The following is a 25,097-nucleotide window of genomic DNA, read 5'->3' on the forward strand; positions in this document are numbered from 1 at the left end:
AGTACAGTCTTTTTAAAAGTACATACCATGTGGGATATTGAGCAGCAATATATTAAAAATAATAACTCTTCCAACTGACGAAGCGCTAAGCGGAAGTTATGTTGTTTATTTATGAATAAAGTTCAGTGCGCTGTATACTATTAAAAGTCCAGTGTGCACTAAAAGATGTTATAAAGAAGAATTATCAGTTGAATGCTGGCTTCTTGAGTTTGCTGTTGTATATTCGAAGAAGTTAAAAGGTGGACCCAAAAAATATATTAATTTACTCTATTGTAATCACAATTCAATACGGAACTATCATTATGAAACTTATTTCTTTTAATTACATACACCCAGCCCCTGTGCCAGTGAAATTAACCAATTATGGTTAAATTTGCCGACCCAGCCGGGAATCGAACCCAAGACCCCAGTGACCAATGGCCAGCACGCTAACCATTTAGCCATGGAGCCAGATCCCATAACACATGTCTGTGGACGATGATCATGGCTGACTTTTCAGCCCGTTCACAGCCTTCCTTGAACTCCTTATGCCACCGCAAACACACGAGATCTTAACCTTAGAACTGGCCATGTTAATTCCTGTGCTGGCAGCCATATTTAGCAACTATTACATGTCTAAGAAAATACAAAATATCCGCAAGATATGAAATAAATCTACGAAGTTTCAATTATCTACGTAAAGCCAGTCTTACCATAAATACTGTCCCAACTTTTGAGGGTGGCTGTACTTCCGCCTGAGCGGCTACAAAACTGCTATCGTGAGGCGTGAGTCATTGTTGGTTGAGCTGTAGAAGTGTACAGTTGTCAGTTTGAAGTTTTCAAAATGGAATGGGGGGAGTATGAGAATCGTGTGGCCGTGATAGGTTACACATGTAGGGCAATCACCAGGGGAGAGTTTCAAAACCCTCCAGAAGCTGAAAATTTGTAAGAAATTTGTTCACCGCACCATAAATCGATTTGTTGAGGTTGGAACTGTGAGAGATCACCCGCGGCTCGTGTGCGACGAAATCCGATAAGGAGACGGTCAGTGATGGCTCGTGAGTTACAGATATCAAAAATGTCTTATGTCTCGCACATTAAGCATTGACCTGGGACTCCATGCTTACAAAAGACGCAAAGGATATCTCCTGACAAATGAACTGAAGCGCCAGAGGCTCCTAAAATCAAAGCGCTTACTTAAGCGTTACGCGGCTAATGGTCATCGTCGAATCCTGTTTACGGATGAAAAGATTTTCAGTGTTGAGGAGACTTTCAACGCCCAAAACGACAGGGTATATGCCCATTCCTCTAGAGAAGCTGGTGAAAAGGCTCCAAGGATCCAGAGGGGTCATTATCCCTCATCAGTTATAGTGTGGTGGGGCGTGAGCTTTGAGGGCACAACGGAGCTCCATTTCTGTGAAAAGGGAGTCAAAACTTCAGCTAAAGTGTACCAGGAAACAGTGCTTGAGGGACTGGTCAAGAATCTCAACAACACCCTCCTCCATGGACGGAACTGGAGCTTCCAGCAGGACTCAGCCCCAGCGCACAAGGCACAGGCAACCCAGCATTGGTTGGAGGCAAATGTTCCTGATTTCATTTCCACTTCAGATTGGCCATCTGCAAGTCCAGATTTAAACCCTTTGGACTACAAATTATGGTCCAAGCTTCAGGAGATGGCTTGCAAGAAAAGACATTCCAATATTGAAAGCTTAAAGCAATCTCTTCGGAAGGCAGTTGCAGAATTTCCAGTTGATGTGTTGCGTAATGCCATTGATGAGTGGCCACAAAGACTTACGGCCTGTGTGCGTGCAAATGGTGGCCATTTTGAATAATTATTTGTGGTTATGGTTCATCTATGTAACACTTGTTATTAGGATATTAAAATATCTCTATCCATTTTGTGTCAATTTACTTAAACGTTTGGGACAGTATTTATGGTAAGACTATGTACACTGAGGATTGTTGTGGCGACACAAAAATGCATAAATGTTTTGACTAGAAAAATGTACAGATTGTTCAAAAAGTATAATTCCTAAATTTAAAATAATAAAATTTTCGACCATATATCCACAACACTGGAACATGTCACAAACAAACTGAGATATACAGATTGTCAATATTATATCAGTAATGCACTAGCAAACGTTTCATCAATCTGAGAGGTATATTCTTGAAAATATGAGGGAAAATGTATTGGCGTGCAATCATTTGGAGGCACGCTCTTAGAACACATTGTTATTGTACCGGGTGGTACACCTCCACGTCGCTAATTCAAACTTTGCGCCAGTTGAAACTCCCCTACTGGAGGAAGCCTGAACTTTATCTACTGTGTTAATTTTCAAGTTTCTCAGAAGATGTCACTACTTGGAAATTTTGAAGTTTCTGAACTGGGTCGTTTTCGATGTATTTTTGTTTTGCCTGTAGTAAGAAGTGTGGACATTCTCTTCTAGATGGCACTACTGAAGAACTACAATTGTGCACCCTAGTGCGAAGTGAAAGAACTATGTTTTTGGAGAAATATTGAATTCATAAGTTTGTTCTTTGTTAAATTTCTTTCAGTCATTGTTTAAGTTGGCAATATTAACCCTTTCCTTCCCCTTGTTTTGAATTTACCAATCCCGAATTTCTCGAATTAATTTTCCACCAATAATGTGTTTCTTCTTCATCTTGTGTAGGGGTTTTCTTGGTTAGCCAATAAAATTCTTGTGGGAGGGTGTTCTCATTCTTGAAACGCCTCGAACTTTCCGCGAGAGTATATAAACTGCCGATTTTCGGGTCTCCGCGCCACTTCAGTAACATCTTTCTGTGTGTAAAGTACGTAGCAGGGGGCGGGAAGCGCCTCTTTCATCGGGCAGCAGTTCAACCACCAGGTAATGGCCGTTTAAATTCTTTTCTTGCTAGCTCAGCAGTTTAACTCTCGGGGCAGGTCCGAAGCGTTTTACCATGTAACTTTTCCCTAAAATGTAAAGACACTTGGTATCAATTCTATCTTGTTAAACTACATATTGGGATAGAGAGTGCTTAACCCTCTCGAGCTCCCACTCATATTGCATTGAGGTGAACTTATTTTCTCAACCGTTTCTTCCTTAACGTAATGTAAATTGTCTCCTTCTATAAGTCACCTCTTTAGTATGGGATTAGCCCTTGCATTTGAGGCCTAGTGCCAAGGAGGTTTTAAATAAAGTATATTAGGAGTGCAAGAACGCCTCCGCTCAAGTTGGTATTTTAGAGGCCATGTAATATTTCTGTTTCTTCTCTGAATAGGCCTCAGTAGGTTGGGTATTTTTATCCCTGTGTATGTGTCCTTGGAGGACAGCTTGAAGGTGGAATTTGGTGTGGCCTTTGATAGGCTTGAACTTAAGAGCAGGTCGCTCTTTCTTAAAATTTGTTTATGCGTGCCTCGAGGAGGCTTTACTGTGTAATTGGGAGCAAGAGCTCCTGGGCATGATTGGGGTCTTCTGCCCCTTTGTTGAATCTTGTATAGCGTAAGGTTGGGCTTATTGCTCAAGAATTATGTGTCTGGCTCTCTGAGCCCAAATCCTGTAACTCTGTAATTGTACATTCTCGATTGGTTGCTTCGCTACTCTGTACCTGCCATTCTTGTTATTTCTTAATCTTGGAAAGAAAATATAACCTTGCTAAATTTTATCTTAACTTTAATTTCGTATTTTGAGACCTGTTCACCCCCGCACCTTCTTTCACCTCTGCAAATCCACGAAACTCCGTAACAAGTAGTAGCAGAGCGTGGTTGAATGGGTCTCAATTTAGCCCCTTTTGACGGCTAAACATTGCCTTGTTTTCGAACTCTAACAATTTTCTCAGTTGCTGGAATTTTTTGATTTTTCCTTTTTCAAAATTGTTCTGTCATCATGTCCGGCCCTCGCGATGTTCTCCATCTTAACTATTTGCGCAAGGAGGAGTTGATATATGAATTAACTATTCGAAACGTGCAATCTGGAGGCACAGTTGCGGTAGACACAAATAAGCTTAGAGAGTCCCTTGATTTGCCCATTTCCATCCCCACTTTGGGAGAGAAAGAAATTGACGACTCTCTCTCCACGATCACGGACAATACTACTGAGCTGGCATCTGTAATTACCTTTTTTGAAGAAAATGATCCTTCTCCCAATCAAATTAAACGTGTGCAAGCCAGGTTATTTCATTTTTCTAATAGAGTTAACGATCTGTTGTCTCTGAAGTTGAATGACGTTCAGAGGAAGGAAGCTAGTGTGGTTCTTGAAAATCTTTCTGAATTGTCCAGAAAGGTTACCCAATTGTTAACTGGGGAAGTTCCTCCTAAGGGAGAAGTCAATAGGAAAACCGTTGGAGCTCAAACAATCTCTGCCCCATTGGACAACGAGTCTGAACCTCGTTGAATAATGTACGTTCTGAATTAACTTCTTTGCCACTTAAACCTTTACCTACTATGACACCTGGGTTCAGCAGCTTGCCTCATCCATTAGCAATGTTGCTCAGAGGTATCTCTAAGTTTTCTGTTAATACCACCAGCGAAGTAATTTCATTCTTAAGGTTTTTAGTTGAGTTTCAGGACCATGCTCTTGTTTTTTCTCTTTCTCCATGTCAAATTTTGCAGATAATTTATCCTTATGCAATTGGTGTTCTCTCAGACAAAATAGTAAGAGCCATTGCCGAACAATCATCTATTGAAGACTTCCACGCCCACTTGCTAGCTAACTTCATTCCGGCTAGGGCAAGATCCTCACTTATTCAGAAGTACTATTATCGTGTACAGCGGTTGGATGAAAACTTGGCAGATTTCATCCAAGATATTAAGTTCTATACTAGGGTGTTTGCTCTTCACTTCCCTGAAGATCAGATTGTACAGGCTATTGTGGAAGGTATTTCACCATCTTATAGGTCATATTTGTGTTTCGCGGCGTGCCCGCAAACCTTCTCTGAACTTGAAGCATTGGCCGTCTCAGCGGAAGGAGTTAGATACGCCGATTCCTTGCGTGTCGTGAAAGAACCCCCTCCTTCTTTTAGTAATCCTCGGCCTCCATCTCGCCGACCAGTCACACCCCGTAAATGTTATGCTTGCGGGTCGCCTGACCATCTTCGGAACAAGTGCCCATTAATCAAGTCTAGTGGGACAAGGAATGGAGCAGGGTCATCTCAAGGCTGTTTTAAATGTGGGGCTTTCTCACATATCGCCAAGAATTGCCCAAATTCGAATAGCACCCCCTCCTGCTCAACTTCTGGTGCAAATTCTACCAATGCCAATAATAAAAAGTGACTAGTGGCTTCGGCTGAGTCGACTAATCCATCTTCCCGAGGCTCAGCCCCTGGTAAACAGGTCGAAAATTCAGGGAAAACTCAATCTTCAGATTTATCTTTTGAATGCCCCAAAGAATGTCTTAGGATTGCGGCGGATTCCCCCGCACCTGTGCCCTTCCTCACAATTGAGTTAAATGATGAGCCTATAACAGCTCTCTTAGATTCAGGCAGTGTTTGTTCAATTATTTTGGCTCAATGGTATTCGAAATTGAAGTCTATTTGTAACCTTCCTGACTATTGCTCATCTCCTGTTCAATATGTTTCGGCTAATTCTTCTCCATTAGAAATTTTAGGTTCCTTAAAAGCCAAAATTCGTATTTTTAAATTTACTTGGAAAGTTAAATTGTTTGTGGCCAAGCACTTGTCTTGCCCCATTATATTGGGAGCTGACTTCATTTCTCACACTGGTCTTGTGCTCGATCTTCAGAGTAGGTCGTGCACTTTCAAATTTGCATCTAATTGTAAAATCCCCTTACTGAAATGTAATTCTGCATCATGTTCATCTATTTCGCCTACCCAGGATGAGATGTTGTTAGACCTTAGACATCTACCTGAGGAACAGGCTGATAGTATTCGTAAGTTGTATCAGTCGTTTCCAGAGGTGTTCTCGGATACGCTTGGTGTTACTGACCTTATTGAATACAAAATTGAGGTCACGGATTCGATTCCTGTCCGTTTTCCACCTTATAGGCTATCTCCACCTAAAATGAAGGCTCTGAAAGAAATCATTGATCAAATGTTGAAGGATGGTATTATTAGGCCCTCTAAGTCGGCGTATTCTTCGCCTATTTTTCTAGTCCCGAAACCCCAAGGGGGCTTCAGGCCTGTCATTGATTATAGGGCTCTCAATCGGAAGGTGGTGTTACAATCTGTGCCCCTTCCTGACCTTCATTCTTGTTTTTCATGGTTTCGTAAGGCCAAGTTCTTCACCATCTTGGATTTGAATCAGGCTTATAATCAAATTCCCCTAGCTGAAGAGTCTAAACACCTTACAGCATTTGCCACGGACTGGAATTTGTATGAATACAACCGCGTGCCTTTCGGGCTCCCCACGGGAGCAGCTGTACTCACTAGATTGCTAGATAGGGTCTTCTCCGACATCAAATTCGAGTACTTGTATCACTATCTTGATGTTGTCGTCGTATTTTCGGAGACTTTTGAAGAACATCTAGATCATCTGCGAGAAATTCTCCACCGCCTTCGTAAGGCCGGGTTAACTGTGAAGTTGTCCAAGGTTGCCTTTGCTAAGCCCTCCATGTCATTCCTAGGGCATATTGTGTCACCTGATGGTGTTGCAGTCGATCATTCTAGAACACAGGCCATCCGTGATTTTAAACCTCCTAAGGACATCAAAGGTATCGCCAGGTTCATTGGTATGGTGAATTTCTTCAGGAAGTTTATTCCTAACTTCGCTAAAAGAGCGGCGCCCTTGAACCTTCTTTGTAGGAAAGGCATCAAATTTGAGTGGGGACCTTCTCAACAAGCCGCTTTTGAAGATCTTAAATTAGCTCTCTGTAATGCCCCTGTCCTTGCTATGCCCGATTTCTCAAAGAAATTCATCGTCCAAACCGACGCGTCGTCGTCGGCGGTAGCTGCAGTCCTTCTTCAAGAGACTGAACTAGGGAGGCGACCCATCGCCTATGCATCTAGGACTCTATCGGCTCAAGAAGCCAAGTATTCCATCTATGAGCTCGAGGGTTTGGCAGTCTTATTTGCCTTAGAAAAGTTCCGTCTCTATCTGGAACATGTCAAATTCGACCTGGAGACGGATAATCAAGCCTTAAGCTGGGTCTTAGGTAGGCCGCGTCGTACTGGTCGTATAGCCCGTTGGGCCATCCGAATTTCTGCCTTCCAATTCGATGTCAGGCATATCAGAGGAACTGAAAATGTTGTCGCAGACGGACTCAGCCGTATGTTTTCCAACGACGTCGAGACCCATGAACCGGTCGATAGTTCATCACCTCCCGAGTCCATACTATCTGAGGTTAATCCCATCTTAACAGATGCTCCCATGCTCTTTAGGGACATTGAGAAATATCAACGTGAAGATCCGACGCTGGCCCCGATAATGGAAACCCTTTCTTCTGGGGAACATGTTGTCCCTTATGTAATGAGGAATGGTGTTTTATGTTGCCCTTCGAGGCATGATAAGATGATGAAGGTTGTAGTTCCAGCTGTTCTTGTACCTATGATCTTTAAGTACTATCATGAGACCCCATTAGGGGGGCATCTAGGCATCTTTAAAACTCGTGAAAAGATTCGTGAAAGGTTCATCTGGAAGGGCATGGTCGGTGAAATTCGTGAACTAGTAAAGGCTTGTAAATCCTGCTTGCTTAGTAAACCAACCATGTCCACCAAGGTAGGCCTGTTGTCTTCTCATCAAGCGTCGCGCCCTATGGAACGCCTGTATATTGATTATGTAGGACCCTTCCCCCAGTCAAAGGGAAATGCCAACAAGTTCATCTTTGTATGTGTAGATGGTTTTACAAGATTTTCCTGGTTATTTCCGACTAAGCTGGCTACCGCTCAGTCCACCATTACTTGTCTAAATTCTATCTTTGCTTCTTTTGGTCCGTGTCAATATATTGTGTCTGATAATGCTAAGGCTTTTACATCTAATCTATTTCGTAAATTCTGCTTTGACCTGTCCATCTCTCATGTGACAACTTCTGCTTATTACCCTCAACCATCTCTGGCTGAACGGGTTAATCGTAATCTCAGGTCGGCCCTTATTGCCTATCATCATGAAGATCATTCTAGGTGGGACACGTCCCTGCATTGGTTAGCTTTTGCTTTGAACTCGGCTGTTCATGAATCTCATAAGTTTACACCAGCTTCGCTGATGTTCAAGTTTGTTCCCAACACGCCGCTCTCTAACCTCTGGTCTCTGAGTGACATTCTACCTGAGACAATAGATCCAAATAACATTAAAGATCTTTGGAAGAAGGCTAAAGCCAATCTTAAGGTGTCTCATGAAAAGGTTAGGGAAAGATATGATCGTGGACGGAGACCCACCCATTTGAAGGTAGGTGACCAGGTGATGGTCAAGAATTTTGTTCCCGCGGGCAAGCTTGCCCCCAGATTTCATGGGCCGTGTATCATTCTCGATTTCCTTACTCCCGTTACCTTATTGTTAAGTAATCCAGCCACCGAGAGGATATTTAGGGTTCACCTGTCGCAGGTGAAACCTGTATAATTTCTGTGCTAACTTGCTTCATATAATCTTGAAAGAAATAGGAAGGTTATATTTTTTTTGAGGGGTTTCACTTTTAAGGCCTTTTGCCCTTTCTATAATGTTCTTTATATTTAAGCATTTATTGTAAACCTTCCCCGACCAGTTAAACTGACATCCTGTCCTTGCCATGGCCATTACCATGCTCCCGTCTCCTGCTAACATAACACACAGTGGCTTGAAATGAAATAAATATCTCCACGCCGCTGGCCCCTCAACCTCGCCACAAATACTGTACCCTAAAACATTATGATCCAACAAATTCTGCCGCCGAGTTTTAATGTTTCAGTGCCCCCGCAGCAGCGCGGCGCCGTACTGCCACTGAGGTGGAGTATGGGCCCGCTCCTCTTCAGTGAGGCCAACCAGTGTACGGCGAGCCGGAGCCCTCCTCCCGGCCAAGGCTGATGTGCGGCGCACAACCTGCAACTTGCCCGCGACCTGCATGTTCGCCGCGGGCGTGGCGTGCTTCTACTCCACGGCTCCTCTCATAGTGCGGGCGAGCGGTATCTCAGGGTACTTGAGGGGTCCGAGCGGCCTCCTCTGGACACAAGCAGCGGCGGCTGGTCTGGCCGTCAAAATCATCGGCAACTGATACCCTTAATCAGCTACATGGACATTTAATATCTACATTACTACAATTTTTGAATTCAACTGCAATATCTGGTGGACTTAGAAAATCTTTCCTCAACTTTAAAAAACTAAAAGTTTCCTTCTGAATTCAACTTCTACAAGCATAAAGACAATACAGTTATGATGGGTTACTTTATGGGAGGTTCGTCATTACTTTCACCTTCCGACATTTGATGCGAAGAAATAGCAGATAAACATTCCAAATATGACTCTGAATCAGTCAGTTCATTCTCAATAACCTCAAAGTCAGAGATTTATAGTCTGTAACTCAAAGTCAGATGCATCACTTTCATCTTCCAACACATTTTGCACTACTTCATTACTAATTTTCTGTAATGAAGTGAAGATACCATATTTAGATACACACTGTACTAAAAATGTATATAATAAATCAAATAACAATATATATATATACAGAAGTAAATTACTCACAATGAATGGAAATAAAATGAAAGTGAATAGCAAAGCAGAGCCCGTGAAGGTTTGTTTACAAACACTACAGAAATGGCGCTCAAACAGATCGTCGGAAAACTGCACTCATTTATTTCTGTGAAGTTGCGCCCAAAGAGGTTGTAAATATGAAACTGAACTCACAGCTGTTGTAGACATTAAGAATGACAAGAAGTAGACTGTCTGTTGAAGAAATGAGGAAATTACAAGACGACATATAAACGTGTCAAATATTCGACAGTTGCCAGTTCTAAGGTTAAACGTATTTGATCACTGAACTGTGCTTTCAATCTTCGCAAAATTTCCGCCAGTTTTATGCCCTCATTAGTAGGAAATTTTATAACTGTGTGTTGCACATTCCTACAATGAATGTGTTGCTCAGACATCATGAGCAGTACTAATGTATGGGTTAGCGAAGACCCGCCATCTCCATCCATATTTCGTACAAATTGCTGCTCACTCTTTTCAACATTACATGCTTGAACACAAAGTCTGTTTTAAATCCGATCCACCTCACACATGCATAAAAGCAAACTTTCAAACACCAAAGAGGTCATAAGAATTCACTCAGCATAGAAAACCAACCAGTAACACTTAATGAAAATTAAACAAACACCCCTGTGTCGTCTTATTGCTCATATGTTATATTTTATTTTGATGTGGTTTAATTTTATAAACCATTAACACGTACAGAGTTACAGCCATCTACAGATGATGCACAAGAACTTATTTTTCAGCGCCGAGTCGATCTCTGGCATGTTCTGCCATCCCTTGGGATTTATGATGTATTCCTTGTGCTTTGCCTTCAGTTTCTGAAAGTAAGTACTGGAGTTTTTTGTAGACGTCTGCCATCTGTAGCTAGAATTCATCTGTGAAATAACCAAACATGGTGGAGCAACATTCCGAGTTCTTCATGATAAACTGTGATTCCTGATCAAAAATCCATCACCAAATTAGTTAAAATGCAAACTTTTCTACTTATAAGTGAGGAGCAATGTGTTTTAGATTACAGATTTTAGGAAACAATTTACTTTGGGCCTTTTAACTTGTATAAAAGTAATGTAGGAAAGGGCACAAAGGATTGGTCGTATAATCTTTAAATATATATTCAACTAGCAGTTACCCGCGGCTTTGCTCATGTGGATTTCATAATTTGATAAAAGTAATCATATCTCGCAATTGTACTAAGACATTATCTGTAAATCCCTAAAGTATAAAAACTCACCGAGAAAGTGAGTTTCATTAACCCTAGAAACACTTTGTAAACCACGTTTGTGGTGTTACCTTTTCGGGGTAAGACGACCATGCGACATAGAACTGTACATATGAAAAACAGTCTTCTATGAAGTCGAAAATAAAACTAAATACATGTTTCTTTATTATTAAAGGAGATTCCAAATACCTATTTCCACATCTGTAACATCTTCAGTTTTTTGAGATATAAGTATCCTCATAAAAAAGAATTCAACTCTTTTTCACTTCTTTTCACCCCATTAAGTGCCTTTTCCGAAAACAAAAATGTACATGTTCCTGTACTATTAAAGGATTTTCCAAATACAAAGTTTCTTTTCTGTATTATGTTAAGTGTTTGACATATACTCTAGATATACCGGTACTCATTTTTAAAATTCACCCGCTTTTTCAATTCTTTTCAGCCCCTTACGTGGATTTTTGAAAACAAACATATATACATGTTTCATTATTTTTAAAGGAGATTCCAAACACCAGTTAACATTTCTGTACGTCTTAAACACCTTCAGTTCTTGAGATCTATGCATTATCATAAAAAGAATTCAACTTCTTCTTCACTTCTTTCCATCCCTCTCTCCCTTTAAGTGGACTTTCCGAAAACAAAGAGTATGTGTTTCTTGATGTTTAAATTAAATTCGAAATATCAACTTTCACGTCTGTAACAGTTTCAGTTTTAAGATATAAGTATCTTCATAAACATAATTCAACGCCTGCTTTACTTATTTTCAACCACCCCCCTGAAATCGATTTTCCGAAAACAAAATAATATGTGTTTCTTTACTTTGAAAAAAGATTTCTAATACAAATGCTCATGCCTGTAACATCTTCATCTTTTGAGACATAAGTATCCTCATAAAAAAGAATTCCACTCCTTTTTCACCCCACTCTCGCCCTCTAAGTTGATTCCTGATTCCTCTCCCCTCAAAAAATGCGTGTTTATTTTTAAAGGATATTCCAAATACAAATGTTCACGACTGTAACTTTCAGTTTTTGAGCTATAAGTTTCTCCACAAAAGGAATTCAATTTTTTTTTCCCACTTCCTTTCAACCCCCCCTACCCCAACTCTGAAGTGAAATTTTCAAGGAAAAAAAGTACGCGTTTTTCTTCTGTTTTGAGGTATATGTAATCCCATAAAAGTCCGGCCCCGAGGTGTAGGGGCAATGCGTCCGCTTGTCACCCGGTGGCCAAGGGGTTCGAATCCCAGCCGGGTCAGGGGTTTTTAATTGTAAATGATTAATATCCCTGGCCTGGGGACTGGTGGTTTGTGTCGTCCTCAACGTTCCTTTCTTCATATTCAACACTCTACACTTCCGCCATTTGCAAAATATACGCATGTTCCTCACATATGGTGCAAGTAGGGGCAAAAGATCTTTCTAGGTCGACACCCCAAACAAATAGCATTTTTTTTAAACTCATAAAAAGAATTAAACACTTTTTCACCCCCTCCTTCCCAAAGTAAATTTTCCCACAAAAATGCGTGTTTATTTATTTTTAAAGGAGATTCCAAATACCAATTTCCACATCTGCAACATTCAGTTTTTGAGATATAAGTTTCTTCATAAATATAATTTAATATTTATCACTCCCTTTCACACTCCCCCTTAAGTGTATTTTCTGAAAACAAAAAACAAAAAAAATTGCAGGTTTCTTTATTTATAAAGGAGCTTCAAATTATCAATTATCACGACTGTAACATCTTCAGTTTTTAAGATATATTACCCTCATCAAAAGAATTCAACTCCGTTTTCATCCGCCCACTCCCACCAAGTTCATTTCCCCCCAAAACTGTGTGTCTCATTATGTTCAAAGGAGATTCCAAATACCAATTTTCAAGTTTGTAACATCCTTAGTTTTTTTGATACCGGTATAAATATTCTCATACAAATAATTCAACTAATTTTTTGATTCTTTCACCACCAGCCTTAAGAGAATTTTCTAAAACAAAAGAATACATGTTTCTTTATTTTCTAAGGAGATTCCAAATACCAATTTTTCACATAAAGTATCCTCATACAAAGAATTCAACTCATTTTTCAATTCTTTAACCCCCCCCCCCCAAGTGAATTTTCCGAAAACAAAAAGAATGTATTTCTTTACTTTTACAGGAGACTACAAATACCAATTTTCAAGTCTGTAATATGTTACGTGTCTGAGATAATTTGCACATATAATCTTTTTTTAAATTCACCCCGCTTGTCACTCCTGTTCACCCCCTATATATTGGATTTTACTAAAACGCAAAAACACGTGTTCCTTTATTTTAAAAGGAGATTCCAAATACCAATTTTCATGCCTGTAACATCTTCAGTTTTTGAGATATAAGTATCCGCATAACATCTATTCAACCCCCTTTTCCCCATTTTTCAGCTCCTTTAATGGGATTTTCCAAAAAAACAAAAAATATGTGTTTTTTTATTTTTAAAGTAGATTTCAAATATCAATTTTTACGTCTGTAAACTTTTAAGGTTTTGAGATACAATTTCCTCATTTAAATATTCATCCACCTTTTCACCCCCTTAGCAACGGAATATCCAAAAATCCTTCCTTAGTGAGCACCTACACCCTAATATAAATCTATTCCCACAATTTAATTTTTTAAAGTCCAGTAATTTGGGCTCAGCGATGATGAGTCAGTCAGTCAGTCAGTCAGGACATGTTATTTTATATATATATATAGATAGACAGTGTCGTTCTTTTTGCATTTGCATTTACATTATGAAAGATCTAGTCATCATCATCATCATCATCATCATTTCCCTTTATCCAGCTGTAGCCGGGTAGGGGCAAATTTGGTTCCTCTCCACTTTCTTCGGTCTTTCCACCACTCCTCCTCCAACACTGTGTCCCTGTCCAGGTTTCTTTCTATAATGCTGCGTTGGATGGTATCCTTCCATCTCAATCGTGGTCGTCCACAGCCTCTCCTTCCTTGGATTTGCATTTCCATCACCTTTTTTTGGCATTCTTTCGTCGCTCATTCGCTTTATGTGCCAAAACCATCTTAGTTGGCTCTTCTCTATTCTATCATTCATTTTTTCCACTCCAATTTCTTCCCGGATTTTCTCATTACTTATTTTGTCTCTTCTACTCTTCTGTACCATACTCCTCAAGAACTTCATTTCGGCTGCCCGTATTCGACTCTCATCCTTCTTTGTCATTGGCCAAGTTTCTGCTCCGTAAGTTGTTATGGGTACGTAATACATCTTGTACATAGTATCCTTTGCTTCCGTTGGCACATCTTTGTCCCATAACATATTTCTTACACTATGATAGAAACAACTTCCAGCTTGAATCCTTTTACTAATCTCAACATCCAGTCGAGCATTCTCCATTAATTCACTCCCCAGGTATTTAAACGTTTCCACTACTTCCAGGGGCTTGTCTGCAAGTCTAATCTGACCTTTCCCTTCTTTCTCCCTTCTAGTCATAACAAGAGTTTTACTCTTTTCTACACTTATTTTCAATCCACATTCTTCGATCTTCCCATTCACCACATTCAACTGTTCTTGAACCTTCCTGTTGTCTTCTCCCCAAATGACAATATCATCTGCAAATAACATCATGTTCATTTCTCTTCCTCCATATGCTGCTTTTGCTGTTCTCATGATGTCATCCATTACTATTGTAAACAGGATTGGTGATAGAACACTTCCCTGTCTCAGCCCACTAGTTATTTTGAACCAACTTGTCCTGCCAACTTGTGTTTGCACGCAACTACAACATTCCTTATACAATGCCATGATCAATAGTATTTCTTGATATTTTAAGCCTATTACGCGACTCATAAGTTAAAATTGTGGTTTCTAAATATTTATTTTACATGCGAATAAAATCTCAGCACTGAGATGCTGAGTAACTCAGTACTTAACAGGTTAATGTCAACAAGTGTGAGACAATGAAAATATCAACCAACAATGGAATGGTATTTAGTACCGTCATTTGGGGTAATTTCGGACACTTTTAGCGATTTTTTTGGTTATGGTCCTTATTAACGAATGTAATTTATATTATTTTAATTTCTACGTCCAGGTACATATCTAAGAGATAAAATGAACACCGGAAGAAACACGAGAACGCACATCGTCGTGTTTTAAAAAATATTAAAATGTGTCCGAAGTTACCCCATATGTTGGGGTAAATTCGGACATGCAGTGTTTTTAAGTTACCGTCCGCGATTACCTCATGTATGGGGTTATTTCGGACAGTTATTTGCGAAAAAATATATGTGCATGATATAGCAGAATTATTCTTTATTTACATAACAAAACCAACAAAACTTTGCCGCAAAATACAATATAGTTTACTTTCTATTCAATTTAGTCATTCGTGTGGATTATTTACACAACGTCTGTATCAAAGGTGAATATTCCCCTTTTCACTTTTGGTGCCGGTAGAATTTTGGCAATCTGGTCCTTCAGAACTGTGTCCTTAGGAGCTCAGGACGTCGTCGTAAAATTCCTACGGTCACACAGGGGAAGCAAGAAAATATTTGTGTTTCCAACATATTGCCTAGTTTGTTTCTTGCTCCCAGACTCGTAATCGTAGTTCACTACGACGAAACTTTCTAGTCCAAGTGTGGAACTGCATGGTTGGTCATCTGATAACTGTGGAACTTCTTTCTGATTTTGTACAGCAGTTTCACTGTCACGTAAGTGACCACCCACGATAGATTTTCCGGGAGGAACATTCAGTTTACGACGGCGAGATGATGCGGTAGAACCAGAGCCGTAACGAGCTTGAGATAGTACTGTCTCGAAAGTGGATAACCAAGACGATTCCGTTGCATTTGAATCTGATGTTTCTGGAAACCTTTTAAGGAATCTCTGGGGGTCAAGAGGAATTAATCCAGTGCTGCGGAAGCCACTTCTGATATTATCTGCTTTTCGCGCCTCTATCTTATCTAGCGTCTCCTTCAGAAGAGATGGGGGGGGGGGACCGGGCGAGTTGGCCGTGCGCGTAGAGGCGCGCGGCTGTGAGCTTGCATCCGGGAGATAGTAGGTTCGAATCCCACTATCGGCAGCCCTGAGAATGGTTTTCCGTGGTTTCCCATTTTCACACCAGGCAAATGCTGGGGCTGTACCTTAATTAAGGCCACGGCCGCTTCCTTCCAACTCCTAGGCCTTTCCTGTCCCATCGTCGCCATAAGACCTATCTGTGTCGGTGCGACGTAAAGCCCATAGCAAAAAAAAAAAAAAAAAGAAGAGATGGGAAAGCATCTCTAGATATAGGCCCACGTGTACACTTCTTCCAGTTCGTCAGCACATCCCTCCAGGCTTTCTTAAGTGGCCCAAAAAAACACACGTCTAAAGGTTGTAGAATATGTGTGCTATTTGGTGGGAGAAGGATAAAAGAAATGTTGTGCTTTTCACATTCTTGAATAACTGAGAAAGACACATGGCTCGATAAATTGTCCCCGATCATGACTTTTGGTCCATCCAGCTGTTTCAAATACGGCAGTGCCACCGTTAAGAAAAAGTCTTCAAAAATCGGTAGATCGAACCATCCACCTTTGTTCCTGTTGTATCGGGTGCCAGGAGGGCCACCTTCTTGCCAGGTATCCCACAGATGCTCAGACTTGTACAAAACGTACGGGGGCAGTAGTTTTCCATCCCCACTTGCACATATCATGTCAGAAATACTTGTCTTGGAGAAGTCCATTACTCTCTTCGTATGCTTAATCCCTCTCCTAACAATCACGTGTTTCTTCCCAGGGTCGTCACTTAAGTTGGTTTCGTCATAGTTTATGACATTTTCCGGTGGAATGTTTTCCAGAGTGTGTTGCACGTTAACGAAAAATTCGCGCACGGGCTCCGAGCTAACCTCCGCACGAGCTCTCTTAATGTTCTCTGAGAGACGAACGGAGAGAATGCTGGAGTGTTTCTTTAAGAAAGACCTTGCCCATTCGACGCCTGGAAGATTCTGGGTAAATCTCCTCTCCTTTCTTCCAATCCTGTCAAGATACCCCTTTACAATAAATATATCGAATATTACTTGAAGTGAGAGGATATCCCCAGTGTGCTGCTCGGACGATCCCGTGTACAAGCATTTCCTCCTCTTCAGTGTCCAGGACAGGTGGTGCTCCGATTGCTTTGAGGTTGGTGCGGTTCACCTTATTCTCCAGGGTCGATCGCGGTACCTGAAAATACTCCGCGGCTTTGCGGTAGGACATTTTTCCAGCCGTAATGGCATTTACTGCCGCATCGCGTTTACTTTTCTCGTAGTTGCAATACAACTGTCCTCCTAACCTTCTCTTGTACACACGCGGCATAGTCCGAAATTACCCCAGCCTTGCACAGATTCACAGAAAAATGTGTGTAGAACGAAGTGTTTAAAGATAAAGTTCGTAGAAGCCTCACGGATACTTTCAAACACAACAGAACAAATGGCAGACAATAGTGAACAGCAGCTGGACTCTTTTAATACCTGTGTACACTAAGAAGTTCCTGTACCAATTGTCAAGGCTATAATGAAACCGACAACAACGACCATTATTAACGTGATAATTTCGTAAGTAACGCAGGATATACGCGCTAAAATTGGCGCGGGAATTCGTCTTGAATTCAAAAAATTCGAGCGCGGGAATTCTATCTTGGAAAATTCAGAATGACCAACCGTGAAACGAAAAAGTACCGTTTTGTCCGAAATTACCTCCTGCGTCCGAAATAACCCCAAATGACGGTACCAAAAATATTTAAACCAGACTTCAGTTTTGGATTTTAAGGTTAAGTAAATATATGCAATTTAAGATCAGGATACTGAAAGGACAAGAAAGCATCTAACAGTCCTTCAATATTCTATATTTAATTTCAATTTATTCGAAAGACTCTTTAATTTGAAAAACTTCTCTTTATACAGTGTTACATTGATAACATTCAATTATTTATAATGTTGATCTTAAGGCTTTCAGGCCAATAGGACCACTGCTGTTAAATCTAATAAACACAATGTATAATTGAATAAGCTGCCTAATGTACAAAATGTCTAGCTGCAAGATTAAATTAAGTTGAATATTAGGTTTAAAGGGCAAAAAGTCTGACAATGTTTAATGTCTAACAATTCTGTCAAAACACAAATAATGTGTAATTACAATGTGTGAAGATATTGACAATGTTTAATGTCTAATAATTCTGTCAAAACACAAATAATGTGCAATTGCAATAGGCGAAGATACCGGTACTGTTGTAACACTATGATTGTTTCCTTAGTAGTGAAGTAGATACTTATGTTTTCACAATTTCTAAATTACATGTTTCAAACTACATGACTACTTTCATAGTAAATTCGTAGAAAGACAACCGTTTAAAATTACTAAACATACAAGGAATGCGATGAAATTAATTGTTACCTCAAAGAGCATAACGGCAAGACGCAACTGCATACAGTGAATGAGGAAGATGAAATGAAATAACATATGGCTTTTAGTGCCGTGAGTGTCTGAGGACAAGTTCGACTCGCCAGATGCAGGTCTTTTGAGTTGACACCCATAGGCGACCTGCACGTCGAGATGAGGGTGAAATAATGATGATGACACATACACCCAGCCCCAGTGTCAGCGGAATTAACCAATTATGGTTAAAATTCCCAACCCTTCCAGGAATCGAATCCAGGACCACTGTGACCAAAGGCCAGCAAGCTAACCATTTAGCCATGGAGCCAGACTAATGAGGAAGATGATGTGTTATTACACATCACTAAACTGTAGGTACTTCTACATTTTAATGTATATTCTATAGGCTTCATTAAAATTGCATATTTCTTTCCTCCAGACACTGTTGTAGGAATGCTACAATTAAACCTCATATGTATTGTAGATCAACTGTACTGTAATTTCATAGACAAACAGTAGGTGGGTGTTATGAACTGTTGGACATTATTCATATACACCCTTTTGTGAACATAATACTGTAGACCAGCTGCCATTAGAATGAACATGAGGCATTATGTTGTAAGACATTAATTTATTAATTTTGTAGACCTATCAACTCTATATCATTAAAGGAATCCAAGTACTGTAATGCACTGAAGAAGCCCATAAAAATATGGTGAAACGAATGTTGCATAAATAATATGTAGTAAATAGTACTGGCTGACTGAAATATGTTTTCTTTTAACACCCCTACTTCTCCCGTACTTCCCTGTCAGCTGTCATTTTGGCACTCTGCTGCTATTCCCAATGGGCAGCAACAAAATTAAAAGATATTAGCAGGGAGGTTTAAACTTTACTACCATTCTACCAACATTTTCTTCTGATGCAACATAAAAATTAAGACTACCTGGTGACCACAATTGTTATGGCATTGAAGTTTTTATGGTTTGACACTGTGGTAAGCTGGTTCAAGCCCCATAACTGGAAAATTTTTCACCATCAGAACGTTGGCCAGCAAGGTAGAAGAGGTGGTGGTATACAATTCCTAATCACTAAATTGTATGACAAAAGCCTGGGTTCAATTCTAAACTTCTCAGTAGTAGTGTTCATGTGCAGTGAGGACACACGACACTGATAATGACGATTCGTCTTTCGGATGGAGACGTTACGCCCTGAGCAGACCCCTTCGTGTTATTCAACAGAAGTAGGCAATATGCCGACACTGGGTTTAACCCCCTCTCTACTTCATCATCATCACCACCACCAGCACCACAAACGACACAACACACAACATGCAGTCATCACAATGGATACAGAAACACACACTTGCATAATGATTTTTGTCTCTGATGTAAGGAGTAACTAACTCCTTGACCAAAGACGGTGTGAAAAACAAATGAAAATAGCAAACCACCCATCACTGCGGCCAATGGACTCATATCCAAGTACCTAGGCATTAAAACACACATACACTGTTTTGGAACGACCCACAAACATGTATACATCAAGATGTCTTGTTTTTGTCTTTTCATAATACTATTCTCACTATGAATACTAAGGATCCACTCATTCTTACCTTGAGATTCTTGAGGAACGAAATATCTGAGACGTGTGTGATGCTGTTCTCAGATAGGTCCAGGTGCTCTAGATGGATGTTAGTATGGAGATGTTCAATAGTCTGCAAAAATGAAATATTAATAAGGACAATTATTATAACTTTAATCCTTTCAGATCATGCCTGCACATTTGTGTAAGTCAAGAACATTTAAGTTGTCAGGTCAGATACATCCTGCTACTGTATGCGACAGTAGACGGTACTACCTGCAACTGTCTGACCGCGGGTTGGGCGGCCATTACAAAACCTGAAAAACTAAGGGAGAACCAATGGCTATGGGCAGAGGAGTTCACCCTTAGAGGGCTTGTTGAAGCCTTTGTGTAGGAAATGACACATAAATTCAACAAGAAGCTGCTGCCTTGCAGATGTGGCGGGGGACTGCTAAAGGCTAAGGGAGATAAGCCTGACAGAAAATATTCTCTAACGTTAGGCCTAGAAAGTCAGTTGGAGAGTAATTGCAATAGCTTTCAAGACAAATACGAGCCTCGTATAGAAGAACTAAAGACGACAACAGCTAGGTGCGTATGACAGCTTATAGCCTGAAGCTTCACCAGCTACGAAACCTAAATCAAGACCCAGTTACCGGATTGAAATCTTAAATATTCTTACACTGACAAATAAAACTGCAGAAATAGTTGATATGATGGAAAGGAGGAAAATTCTTATCATGGGGAAGAGTGATACCAAATGGAAGGCAACAGGAATAAGACACCTCTGTCTAGACTATAAACTATACTGGTCTGGAAATAACTTGAAGTCAAGAAATGGAGTGGGCTTTATACTTCATAAAGATATTGATGTTTAAAGCCAGATTGAATTTGTCAGTGATATAATAATTATACTTAAATTGTCAGTAAACTGAAATGGAGACAGAATTTGTCAGTGATATAATTAAAGTGTCAGTAAACCGAAATGGAGACAAATATATATTCCAAGTCTATACTCCACAATCAGGATGTTCAAATGAAGAAAAAGAAGCCTGCCTGTCCAACTTGGAAGAACATATGGATGGTGAAAATTTGGCAGTAATGGGAGACTTTAACGCTCAGGTTGGATCAGACAGAATCCTCCCTGGGTCCTCATGGAATGGGGAATAGGACGACAGAGGGCGAACATCATCTAGATCTTTGTATGAGGAACAATGTGGTTGTAAGTAACACTTGGTTCACCGAGCTCAATAGCTTCAGTCGCTTAAGTACGACCAGTATCCAATATTCGGGAGATAGTGGGTTCAAACCCCACTGTCGGCAGCCCTGAAGATGGTTTTCCATGGTTTCCCATTTTCACACCAGGCAAATGCTGGAGCTGTACCTCAATTAAGGCCACGGCTGCTTCCATCCCACTCCTAGCTCTTTCCTGTCTCATCATCGCCATAAGACCTATCTGTGTCAGTGTGACGTAAAGCAACTTGTAAAAAAAAGAAACAAAAGAACACTTGGTTCAAAAAAAGGGGCACGCATAAGATCATAAGATATACTTGGGACGATCAATATGGAACTGTGATTGATTATGTACTCGCCGACCAAGAAGTTTGGAACGGTGTAAATGATGTCAAAGTAATTCCTAGTGAAAATTTGGAGGGAGACCACAGGCTGTTCGTTGCAGATATCACAAAGAGAAGACCTCCTAAAGTCTACAACAAAAGAACACCAAAAATAAAAACTTGGAGACTTTCTGAACCGAGGGTGAAGAAAGTGTTTGGAAGATGTTACCAAAAGAAGATCTGAGATCTGCAAATGAGGAATGGCATAACCTGAGGACAGTATTGGTGAAGACAGCTGAGAGAGTATGTGGAATGCAGAGCCAAATAAGGAAATCCAAAGAAACAGCATGGTGGAATGAGGATGTAAAAGCTGCTGTCAAAGCTAGAAATGGTGCAAGAAGAGCTATGTACTGTGCCAGAGTATGAGGAAATCCAAGTGAAATCGAGGACAAACTATCATTTAACAGAGAAAAATGATTACAGGTCGAAAGAATGGTTGACACTGAGAAATGGAAATACAAAGCAGCTCGATTTGTTCTGGGTGATTTCCGACAAAAGAGTAGCGTTACAAAAATGTTGCAAAGTTTGGGCTGGGAAGAACTGGGAGAAAGAAGATGAGCTGCTCGACTAAGTGGTATGTCTGATCAAGAATTAGATGCTGGCTTTTCCGGCGTTTGCTCTATATAGAATTTTGATATGCTCTATTGGTGGAAAAATATCTAATTCCCTCCACGGGAACTTAGAATTTCCATTAAGTGGTATGTTCCGAGCTGTCAGTGGAGAGATGACGTGGAATGACATTAATAGATGAATAAGTTTGAGTGGCATCTTTAAAAGTAGGAAAGATCATAATATGAAGATATAAAGGTGAAATTCAAGAGGACAAACTGGGGCAAATATTAATTTATAGGAAGGGCAGTTAGGGATTGGAATAACTTACCATAGGAGATGTTCAATAAATTTCGAATTCCGTTGAAATCATTTAAGAAAAGGCTAGGAAAACAACAGATAGGGAATCTGCCACCTAGGCAACTGCCCTAAATGCAGATCAGTATTGATTGTAAATACAAAGAAAATCTTGCCAATAGAATAGAGCAAGACAAACACAAGAATCTCCTGTATAGCACTGTTAAAACAAAAGAAACGATAATAGTACTATCAACACAGTAGAGCTTCCAAACGGAGAGGTAACTAGAAACGAAAATGAAATATTACAGGAGTTCAGTAGATATTTCAATCACTTACTGAACTGTAATACAACTGACGGCACACAAGATGACCTTCTAAACCCTATAAATTATAATGTAGAAAGTTTGACCTGGCTAGAAGTGGAAACAGCAATATTGAAAATGAAAAACAACAAGTCTACAGGACTGAATGAGTTCAGTGTGGACATGATCAAAGCACTTGGAGAACCTGGAATACAATGGTTGTACAGAGTACTAAATAAAATTTGGGAAGAAAATGAAATCCTCAGTGACTGGAGGCAAGGAGTGATTATTCTACTACTTAAGAAAGGTGACCAAAAGAAGTGTAACAACTATAGAGGCGTAACTCTTCTATCTCATGGGTTAAAAATATACAAGACCATCCTGGAAAGAAAAGTCAGAAAATTTGTTGAACATAAACTTGAGGAAGAACAACATGGATTTAGAGCGAACAGATCAATGCTAGACCTCATTTTTTTTGACAAGAATGCTCTTTGAAAAGTACTGCGATAAGAATAGAAAGGTTATAGTTGTATTCTTGGGTACTGAGAAGCCACATGATCATGTACATCGTAAGCAGATTTGGGAATATTTGAGACGTAAGGAAGTGCCAGATGAGATTAGAGCTTGAGTAAAACAACTATAACAAGAGACAAAAAGCTGTGTGCAAATTCAAGGAAGCAGGTCAAACTGTTTCGAAACTAAGAGCGGAGTCCAACAAGGAAATTGTCTATCACTACTTCTCTTCATTACTATAATGGATGAGGTTATAAAAGCAGAGACAATGAAGGATCAGACAACAAATGCACTTGTATTTGCTGATGATGATATGCTATGGGGTGAGACAGAAGCAGAAGTTCAAGCTAAACTAGATCTTTGGCCAGAAGACTTTGAAAGAATGGGAATGATCATCAGCCGAACTAAAACCGTCGGTTTAGTGATGAATCGAAATCCTACTGAAGAAGTAGACATTATCAATAACTTCAAATACTTAGTGAGCTTTGTTTCTTATGACAATATCATAAACTAAGAAACAGGCAAAAGAATTCAAGCTGCATCAAAATCCTACCATTTCGTTCGTCAATTACTTTGGGATGACTCATTTCCCCAAGCTTGCAAGCTCACACTGTACAAAACCTATCTTGTACCAATTCTAACGTATGGACTGGAAGCAGCAACATTGACCAGATCTGCACAAAGTCGCTTACTGAAATGAAGTTCCTTCGGTCATGTCTCCAAATGACATGGAGAGACAAAATAAGAAATGAAAGTATTTGGCAACAAATTGGATTGGACAGGAGCCTATTGGAAAGCTCAGAATTAAGTATATTACGATGGTATGGACATATGAGAAGGGTGACTCCAATTAGTACCCCAAGAGCATACTATGAAAGGAATGTTGTTGGTAAAAGGCCCAGAGGGAGGCCTCGTGATAATTGGGAAAAGCAAATTTTCAAAGACCTTGCCAAATGTGATTTAAATTGGCAACAAAAGGTAGAACATCAGCTATGGATGGACGGGACGAACTGGAAGAGGCTCATAAACACCTGCACCCGGCTTATTGGAGCGGAAAATCGATGATGGTGGTGGTGATGAACATTTTTCTTTCCGGCTTCCCATTTTCTGTTACGCAGTGCAAACCTACACATGTTTGTGTAGGCTTTGCTACCTATTACAATTAACATTCAATTTTTATTTTATTTTTTTACAACTTGTTTATGTCACACCAATACTGATAGGTTTTATGGCAAGATGGGATAGGAAAGGGTTAGGAGTGGTAAAGAAATGACCATGGCCTTAATTAAGGTACAGCCCCGCCATTTGCCTGCTGTGAAAATGGGAAACGACAGAAAACCATCTTCAGGGCTGCCAACAGTGGGGTTCAAACCCACTATCTCCCAAATGCAAGCTCAGAGCTGCATCCCCCTAACAACGCAGCCAACTCGCTCGGTACAAAATAATTCATAAACAACAACGGTATACAAGAAATCAAGCATGATCCAAAAATAAATTTCAAAAGGAGATAAAACAAGTGATCAAGAAAATAAACCTTTTCCTCACACGGCACGAAAAAGAGAGACTTGCCATAAAAATCACAAACTCCATATATATTTTCTTTTTTTGCTAGTTGTTTTACGTTGCACCGACACAGATAGGTCTTATGGCGACGATGGGACAGGGAGGGGCTAGGAGTGGGAAGGAAGCGGCCGTGGCCTTAATTAAGGTACAGCCCCAGCATTTGCCTGGTGTGAAAATGGGAAACCACGGAAAATCATTTTCAGGGCTGCCGACAGTGGGGTTCGAACCTACTAATCTCCCAAATACTGGATACTGGCCGCACTTAAGCGACTGCAGCTATCAAGCTCGGCACTCCATATATTAAGAGCCCTCCCCAAAATACACAAAGACTCATATTCTATCAAACAAATAGTAGAATTCAAAGATGTGCCAAGTTACAATGTAAACAAACTACTCTCAAAGAAATGTTACATACATACATACACACACACACACACACACACACACACATACATACATACATACATACATACATACATACATACATACATACATACATCATTATAGACAG

The 25,097-nt window shown here is 40.1% G+C and overlaps 1 protein-coding gene across 1 annotated transcript in view; it reads right to left on the reverse strand.

Annotated features, from left to right (window-relative positions):
* Nucleotides 1–25,097, reverse strand: part of Cep97 (centrosomal protein 97kDa) — a 275,047-nt gene that overhangs the window by 185,244 nt on the left and 64,706 nt on the right. Inside the window, exon 4 of the mRNA XM_067142588.2 lies at nt 19,778–19,879. Coding sequence (XP_066998689.1) covers nt 19,778–19,879 — 102 coding nt within the window. The remainder of the gene's footprint in view (nt 1–19,777; nt 19,880–25,097) is intronic.

This window comes from Anabrus simplex, chromosome 3, assembly GCF_040414725.1.
Source record: "Anabrus simplex isolate iqAnaSimp1 chromosome 3, ASM4041472v1, whole genome shotgun sequence".
NCBI classification, from domain to species: domain Eukaryota; kingdom Metazoa; phylum Arthropoda; class Insecta; order Orthoptera; family Tettigoniidae; genus Anabrus; species Anabrus simplex.